Raw genomic sequence first — 9,582 nt, 5'->3', positions numbered from 1 at the left:
TGCATATCAACATTTTGTTTTCTTGCTTTTAGCACTTAAAAAGCCTCATGGGGTCTTGAATGTAGTGAAATATTTTTTTTCTTTTTGGGGTCAATTTCTAAAAGAAAAGGCTGACTGTGCACACATGCACTGCTCCACTGGGTACTTTTTGCAGATGGTCTCATTGCTATGCATAGAAAAAGCCATCTTTAGATTTGCATTTGGTCAATTTTCACCTTTAAGGACATCTGTCTGAGTTAGAAATGAATCTGTGGATCCCTAAGGAGGCTGCTTGGATTTTAATTAGTTTTGTTAACATCTTAATAATGAAAAAGGAGAATGTAAGTTAGTTACTCTCCCACACATCTCTGTCTGCCTGTCCTGCCTAATATGACATTTTTATTCAAAAGACAACTTCTAACGGATGTAAATTGAAAAACAGTAGCTGTACTGTATTGAGTAAGAGACAGGATGTAAAAAGTACATACAGAGCTCCCAGCTTTGATTCATGCTCAGGTCTCTCTGTATTTAGTATCCTAATTGACCTTGTAGTGGTCAAAAGTAGATGTAAAAAAAATAAAAAATAAGAGACAACTTTTCTGCCCACAGCGACAAAAGTTTTCCTTTTCCTCTTGGCTGAATACCATGGTTGCTGTCATCAATCTAGCAAGATGTTATTACTTTTATTTAACCTTTGGGAATATATTAAAAGAAGACACCGTCATGGTGTTTGGCAATAATTCGCAAGTGACGATCGAAGGAGATGGATTTCCCTGTAGGTTGGCAGTTTATCTTTGCCGCCCATGGAGCCTGGATATACAAGGGTGCTCCAAATCAGGCTTCGTCAAGGATGATTGAGCTGAGATTGTGAACAACCTATCCATGATATCAAAAGGACAGGAGAGATCCTACTAGAGTTCTTGTTTGTATGTGTGTATGTGTGTGTGTGTGTGTGGGTGTGTGTTGTGTGGTGTGTGTGTGTGTGTGGGTGGGTTGGTGTGTGTGTGGTGTGTGTGGTGTGGGTGAGTGTGTGTGTGTGGGTGTGGGTGTGTGTGTGTGTGTGTGTGAGGTGTTTTATCAGCACAAATCTGATGTTAAGTCTTTGAGCCTTGGATACGGTTCTCTATAGTTTTTTTTTCTTTAGTATTTTTAGAGACTTGTAGAAAAAGTTGTGAGATATATCCATGGCATGCCAATTTTAGAAGGGTAAAGACTTGGGCGCATCAAACAAAAGTTGTATCCAAATTAAATCCAAATTATTTTTTATTGTATTCAGTACTCATGTGTAATACTACTCAAATGTCTCATTGACCTTTAAATTAAGCCTATTTTGAGCTTAATTTAAACTGACCTTCCATACTTGGAGCAATTATGGTTTGTACTTGACTATTTTTGCAGATTTTTCTCACCCTTGTAAGTTTGCTTTGCTTTTGTGCATGTTGGCCTATGCCAATTTCCCTGGTGGAAGTTGCTGAGGTAGTTAAACAACTCCACAGTGGCAAAGCCCCAGGGACTGATGTCCAGAAAGGCTGAAAGCTCTTGGTGTGGAGGGGCTGTCTTGGTTGATACGCCTATAGAGTGGCAGACTGGGGCGGTGGTTCCCCTTTTTAAAAAGGGGGACCAGAGGGTGTGTGCCAATTAAAGGGGTATTACACTTCTCAGCCTCACTGGTAAAGTCTACTCCAAGGTGCTGGAAAGGAGGGTTCGGCCGATAGTCGAACCTTGGGTTAAAGAGTGGGCCAAAACACAGGGCTTTCAAGAAGGGAAGCAGAGTTTGTGGCCTGGGAGAAGTTAATCCACTTCATCCAGGAAACAGGAGTTTGTGTTCCATAAGTATGACTTAAGGGGCCCAGTGTTTTAACACAAACCACAAACTTTATTCTAATCTTAACTAGTCATTCTGGTGCCAACACTTAAATATTATGTCACCGTTTCACCTAACCTTTTTAGTGGCTTATCTTCACTGTCGTTGAAATTTCAAATTTCCCACAGCTCTTCAGCACAGACACAAGGACACAGTGATGTTTACTGGGACTCTTTATTCAGACAGACACAAGCTTTTTCACAATCAGGGCCATCCCTGAACACACGCAAGTCACTGCAACTGTCCACAGGCCTCTGTATGTACTCATCTTTCCATTTTGTTCTTCTCCTACTCCTACATGGCTGAGTTAATTAACCTGACTCAAAATAGGTGTCTAAAACCAGGTCACCCCCCTCCTTCGTCTCCAACTGGTGCTTCCAACATTCCCATGAAAGAGCACTCATGACCAGACCATCTTTGCAGTGCTTCATTGTGGTTCATAGATGTCTCATTGTAAATCCTTAAAGAAGTACAAAAAAAACCGTTTTATTGCTAATTACGTACACATAGCTGTTGTGTGACAGATTGTCAGACATACAAAAATGCCATAATGACGCATAGAGTGTCTATCAGCGTCTGGTAGATAACCCTCTCTCAGCGCCAAAGCAACAACTTCTGCCAACTTGTTTGGCACCTTACTTCATGTGACTGAACCGTTTCCTAGATTTATACAAGAGTTCTCCAGGGACAAGGGAAACTCTTGCTTACCAAATGGGTTATTTTTCCTCTTCAGCTGTAGTGATTTGATATCCTCCAAGTTCCGGTAGCTTACTCAGGGTGTCATTTATTCTCACATGGAGACTTTACACCTCCCACTCAATTACCCATGCCCGCCCTCCACTTTTCACACCGTCATCACATTGTCAGACTGCCATTGTAGGAACTGCACTCTTATAAAGAGAAGGAAAAAGGGTGACTTTGACATGACTGAAGTGTTAACACCTACTGACAATAGTAACCTCCTTGTAGGTCTGTCTTCATTTGGCCACAGACTCACCAAAATTACAACAAAAAAAAATCCAACGTTACAGAATGTGATCTCCCATCATACACCTTCAGCAGAGCTTTGTGTTGTGTGCTACTGAAAAGCGGGGAAAAAAACATACATGTTAAAAACATGTTAAAAATCATCTTGAAGGTTCCATAATCATAATCCGGCAGCCGCCAGTAACTAGTTTTTTTTATGTGAGGAAGTCATAATTAACCTCAAATGCACTAGAAGCTACCTGCAATGATAAATAACAACAAGGGATGCTTATTGTGAAAGGACATTCTAATTATTCATGATGGATAATTAAAACTGTTAAATTAATGAGCTTCTGGCAATGACTTTAGATATATCAACAGTTGCTGTGTCTTTGTAGGAGATGTTAAAAAGAAGAAAAAAAAAATTAGTAGGGGTGTAACCGTACACAAAAGTCAAAATTTGGTGCAAGTTCAATACAACTTAATTGGTGGACTACTCCTTTAAGCCACAAATGAAGGACGAGGTGTTTGTTTCGCCAATCCTCTCATTACATTTCAGTCTGTGTAATCCTGTAACAATATTGCATACCTCGCGTAAAATATTGTACCGAGCAATTAATTGAATCCTCAGGTGCGTACATAATTGAATATGGCATGCTTACACTAGCATCGCAATATAGTGTAGCATGTTATGGGTGTCAAGGGGCATTGTAATAGGGAAACACAATATAAATATGGATTTGATAGATGACACCACAACATACTCATTATGCTTTCCTCCAGTGATCCTTATCACAACTCAGTTTCCAGCCCACTGCCTCACAGAGTTGTTCTCCTAGTTATGATTCGCACAATGGATGCGTGATATACAGTTTATACATATCTTTTTTCTTAGAATAGATAGTGAAGGGAAAGGTTGTTTTTAATTTTATTCTGCAGGGCATTTATTCAGGTGCTCGCTCTCTTTCTTACTTTCTTTTTCCTTTCTCTTTCTTTCTCTCTAACTTATCTGTATATGTAATGCCATTAGTGGGTTTCTGTCTCAGTATGGATGATTGTTATGTGCCTCTGTGTTTCTCCCTTTAGGTGATTGAAACAAGGACGGGCCCTCTCGGATGCAGTAACTATGACAACCTCGACTCTGTCAGCTCCGTTTTGGTTCAGAGTCCTGAAAACAAGATTCATTTGCAAGGTTGGCCATCCATAATTGAACTCCCCCAATTTCTGATGGAATTGTCACAGTGTCTGTTCTCTGGCAAGCTTATAACTACAGCATGAGAGTGTCAGAACGAATTTAGCTTCAATCACTCTTTTATGTTTTTTTTTGCCGTGCATGCTTGCAGAGTTTTGAAGTGAATTGCAGACCGTAATGATTCAGAACAAAAGTAGCAGAACTGTGGAGTAAAAATAAAACTTTAAGTGAATTTCAGCACATTGCATGTGAAGCCAAGCAAATGTGAAGTGTGGCAAGAAACAAAAAAAAAAGAAAATAAGTGCCGGCTTTCACTGCTTCTTAGATCTAGCATACAACAGCCATCCATTCACATTTCCTGCAATACCTAAAGTGCGTACAGCTCGTTCTTCATTCATCCATGTGACATTGCCATGTTTTTGTCCTGTTTATGTCCTTGCCTCAGGCCTTCAGGCCATACTGCCAGAGTACCTAAGGGCCAGGTTTGTGCAGGCAGCACTCAGCTACATTGCTTGTAATGAGGAGGGCCAGTTTGTGTGCCGGGACAATGACTGCTGGTGCCAGTGCGCCGTCGACTACCCACAGTGTAATTGCCCCAAGGTGGATCTGAGGGCTATGGAAGCCAGTGTGCTTGAAATCCGAGATTCCTGGAACAGGGCCAACCAAGACTTTGAGGAGTCAGGTCAGTGTGTTCTGTTTTTGCACTCATTCAATGGCTGTGACCCTCCCACTGACAGCAAATTAGACCCTATTGTTAGAGGAGCCGATGGGCAAAGAAAAGAAAAGCCTAAAACCCATGAAAAAGGGGCAATTACATCCAATCTTCGTGAGGGGATTTCAACAATACACAACGGAGCAATTGTTGAAGTAGCATCTTGCTATATTATTCCAAAAAACAACAGAGAGGAGCATCTCATGCATATTAACTGAAATTACTTACATTTTCCTTCTTTTAGGTGCAGTCTAAGCCTATAATGTAGTACATAAATCATCATAATGTTAATGTCAAACAAATTTACATCTTTGTCTCTTTGGTAGGTTTTCCCTGGAACACAGTTCCAATCATTTGACATGACTTTGTTGCAGCTGATGTTACAAAACATAGCAAGGGGGGTAAACAAAATATATTGTCATATACTATACATATATATATATATATATATATATATATATATATATATATATACATATATGTATGTCACCGAACCCTCTACTTCGCCATGGAAACAACTATCTTTTGCTGCCATTTGAGCCTGTTTGTGTGCAGAAAATTGCCTGGTGCAAATCTCATGTCCAGAAAATGAAAGGGTAGCATGTACAGTAATGTGACTGGGTCAACAGTGATTCAGTCAAATGAAGGTTTTACAGTTCTCTAGGCAAAGCTGTCACTCCCCAGAAACACAGTTTCTGAAATCTGTTAGCAGCCCATGATGTAACCTGTGATGTGACTCTTCACAGCTCAGCTGTAGCCATTTGATCAGTTAAGCCCTTATTTAATGTCAGCTGGTTAACATGGCAAAAACAGGCACGTTAGTTAGCCATTGTGCTCAGGTATTAGTGTAAAAAAATAGATTGTACAAGCTTCCAAATAAGCTTTTTGTTGATTTTATTAATACATATAGGCACACCTTGAATATGAATTCAGATGCTTCACATTCACAGTGTGTTACTTATTTTCTAAATGTTCCAACATAGCTCTGTTTCAGTGTTCCCGTCATTATGGAAACTGTGAGCTGCATCCACAGGCCCTGAGGGCATCTAGCTGTTTAAGTCATCCCCAGCCCTGCCTTTAGCTGCTGAGTGTGTTATTTACTGGCTACATGCTTCTGGACTGATGGCAACTTGGTTAGCACACAGCTGGAAATAACTTAAGCAGCAAGGTGCCCTAAGAACTGCAGTTACAGTGTTGTATTAAATAAAGAAAAATATGTAAGTTTCCTCAAAACCCTGGGGGATCCACTTGTGTATTTGATCTAATACATAGAGAAAAACTAACAACAGCGGCTGAGGGATTAATAATCATGACTCCCTGCTTAACAAGGAGACTATAAATATTATATGGCTGGATCAATGTCTTAACTATTGAAAGCTATACATTTCTTCCCACGGTTTCCTGGTGATCTTTACCTTTCGTTAAGACAAATACAATAGTCATATTCATTATGTTATATTGAAATAGAAAGACGTCTAAGGTCTATTGACTGTAGGGTGCATTATGTTTTTGTCATACCTTATATTTTATTTGTTTTCTACGGAGCCCAGGAGTTGACATGGAGGTGGAAAAAAAATAAATTAAAAAATTAAAAAAAGAACATGTACTGGGGACAAACACAAAGTTTCAAACTCAATATCTTGACTTTCATGGAGGAAAATAAAAAAAGAATGAAAATTCATAAATAAATAAATAAATAATAGAAACATGTAGCTTACTGGGGATGTGTCATGCTGGGTAAATAAGGAACTGCAACCTCATTTCAGCGGCTAAGTATTTTTTTCTTGTTTGTTTTTTTTGCCTTCATGTCAATGTCAAGATCTCGCAATTAAAACTCGATGTCGCAAAACAAGGTCAAGATCTTGCAAAAGTGTTTGTCCCCAGTAAAACTTTATTTTGTTTCTTTGTAAAAAAAAAAAAAAAATGTTCTTTCCTTTTTTTTTCTCCATGTCACCTCTTGGGCTCTGTAGCTTTCAAATTAAATTACATTTGCTCAAAATTAAACAGGCAACAAAGGTTCATTATTTAACAATTGTCACCTCATAATTTAGCAATTTAAGAAGAACCTGCCAATTAAGCCTCTTGAAACACATAGTTTTCTCCAAGTGCCCGGAATGTGTCTGTACTTGTGCACCTCCGAATATGACGCTGTCATCTATTTTTGAAATCATACAACAAAGGGGGAGCACTGAACCTTTCCTGGGTTCAGCGGCAGACAAGATGATTACGGCAGAGAGTGGGTTTCCAGGGATAAGGTGTTGTCATGGTGATAAAATAATCAGCAGACACTTGCAATTTCCCTTCTTCCTGAGGAAACTCAACATTATGAACAGATTGCGTTAGTGTTCCTTGTGTGCTGTACGTGGTTGTGCAATATCTTCTCCTGAGTGTAAAGTAGTCAACGTGGAAATACACAGTCAATCAACAATGATCACATACATTTAACACGGGTTGAAAAACAAGGAGGAAATCCCCGGTGTCCATTTAAAATAATTACCAACCTGATAAGGCACTGTCAGGTTTGAATGTTGTTAAGTTTAATTTTCTTCCCTTTTTTCTTACTTGTTTTGTTTTTAATTGTAATTACCTTTTTATACTTTTCATTGCAGCTCTGTGTCCTTTTGCATTGCACCCCAATCCCACGTCCCCCTCTTTTTTTATTGAAGTATGACTCAAGTATGACCCAATTTTTGTATATATATATATATAGATATATTTAAATCTTCAGTAGAAACAAATGGGCGTGTGGATCGGTGCCATAGACCGTGGATGGAAAGTGTTCAGAGAAGAAACATTGCCTTTTGGCTTATGGTCTTTTTAGGGGGATTATTGATCTAAAAAATAGTATCTATTAAACCCCTCATGTAATGTAATGCAAATTACAGTAAGATATCAAAAGGCAACATCTTAACTGACCATGTGGAATCTTCTCTCCTCAGGACAATGTCTCTCATTTTGAAATGTAGGCCACCCAAAGCACCCACACATACCCTTTTAATATATTTTATTACAAGCTGTTTAATCATGGTATTAATTTCATGGGAACATGTAATACACCTTGCATAATCACCAGGGAAGTCATTGACACTTAATTGGTTTTCTAATCAGATGCTGTATTATCAAGATAACGATAACTAATTACAAACAGTGGAGTCATTTTGTCATCAGTGTTGCGCATCACATCGGTTTCCCATGCAACCAATCATGATTACGGTGAAGATGATATTGTTATTGAATGCCTTGGAAATGGAATCTGTCTGTGCAGCTCTGAAGGACTGACATGTATTGTCCTCTGTGCTCCTTGTCCAGAATTTTTCCCACACAGAGAGATCAGCAGAAATAGCCCTGAAAACGCTGTTGGCCGTTCATTAATGGAAGAAAAAAAACCTTGCCCCAACCTTGTCTTCAGCTCTGTCTTTTTCCATTAGCGTGTGTGTCAAACAGTATCTCTTCCAGTTTGCCCAGCAGCTCTTGAGCCCTATGTGTCATCGGCAAAGTGATTCTCCCATTTGGTCTGATTTAAATTAGCCAAATATTTGTAAGGAAGTGAGAGAGTTAGTTTGGCCTGTCTCGGAGAAGTGTTGAACGCTCATTGTGCATCTCTCTGTGCCTTTCAGATGAGTTTCAGAACTTTGTTCGAAGGCTTCCCACGTTCTACGCCCTCAACACGTCCGCCATCCAATACTTCTGGAAGATGGAGCCGACCATTCACCAGCGCTACAAACAGCTGGAGCTCAGCACTCAGCAGCTTCTGAGTAAAGCCAGACGCATCGTCAACAAGCTCTTCACCCTCAGCAAGAGGTGTCGAACGCCGCCTAAAATCATAATGATGAGGGAGAGGTGAGAAGTTGATAAGTATTCCTGCTGACTTTTCTTTAATACAGTCGTGGAAGTAGTTGAGTGTGTGTGTGTGTTTGTGTGCGTGTGTGTGTAAAAATAAGCAATAATTCCAAAGCCTGCAGCCACATCCCAAGTCCTTTCAAGCAAGCTGTGAACGGCACTGCTCATTTCCTTTCTTCAGCCAACTCTGTGCGCAGCGCTTTGTTATCTCCTCAACTATGCAATATGCTAATAAAGCACACAATATATTAATGCTTTGATATTCAACGAAGGTCCTACTGAAGTGAGCTATAGTGTCACACCTGATGACTCGGCTGTACTCCCCAGCCCAGGTCTTCTTTACATCCAGAAAATCGAAGCCATCCTTCTGTGAAATTAAAGTTTGCAGCGTTTTAAAAGAATATGCTAAGTTTGGGAGATTTTCTTGTTGCTTAACTAGCCCATGATGAAATCATAGACAAGAAAAAAAGTTTTCCATGTCCCTTTATTTAATAGTGTTCTGTTTTTCACAGGAACAAATGTTATATAGTCTGCAGACTCTAAATTTATAAAAAAGAAACAAGATTTAGTCAGTACAGTTAATGCAGCCAGGCTTATTTTAGGAGTTATTTCAGGTAAGAAACTAAATATTTCTCCCGTGCAATGTGATTTATAGCTGCAGCTACAGTCTCTCATTGCCCACCACCTTCACCTCCTAAAAGAAAATAATACTGTTTATTCTTTATGCCAGCATTGTATCAATCACCTATCATATCTTAGGTACTGTACATGCACAATATGTATTGCTAAACTCAGAGCCGCTACAAATTCTAATGTCCCGCTTTTTTATGGCCTTTATAAAGTTTTAGCATAGTGCACAATAGCCAGTGAACCACAGAGTTGGTGCACATTGTTATGGGATATTTACTACTAGGACTACTGTAGATACCTTTTTTCTGGCACTGAACAGCCAAACTGTGTTTGTCCTTATTTACCACTAGACTGAACCAAGATTTTAAACAAAACTCAAATGAAAGAAAAGCGGCACAG

General features: G+C 39.4%; 1 protein-coding gene across 2 annotated transcripts in view; it reads left to right on the top strand.

Annotated features, from left to right (window-relative positions):
- The window catches only part of brinp3a.1 (bone morphogenetic protein/retinoic acid inducible neural-specific 3a, tandem duplicate 1), a 48,747-nt gene that overhangs the window by 33,086 nt on the left and 6,079 nt on the right, over positions 1-9,582 (top strand). For both annotated transcript variants that reach the window (XM_032526364.1, XM_032526363.1), the window contains exons 5-7: positions 3,896-4,001; positions 4,447-4,683; positions 8,331-8,553. In XM_032526364.1, the coding sequence (XP_032382255.1) occupies positions 3,896-4,001; positions 4,447-4,683; positions 8,331-8,553 (566 nt within the window). The remainder of the gene's footprint in view (positions 1-3,895; positions 4,002-4,446; positions 4,684-8,330; positions 8,554-9,582) is intronic.

The sequence above is a fragment of the Etheostoma spectabile genome, chromosome 9 (genome assembly GCF_008692095.1).
Source record: "Etheostoma spectabile isolate EspeVRDwgs_2016 chromosome 9, UIUC_Espe_1.0, whole genome shotgun sequence".
NCBI classification, from domain to species: Eukaryota; Metazoa; Chordata; class Actinopteri; order Perciformes; family Percidae; genus Etheostoma; species Etheostoma spectabile.
The sequence above is the reverse complement of the archived record's forward strand: the minus strand, read 5'-3'. Positions and strand labels throughout refer to the sequence as shown.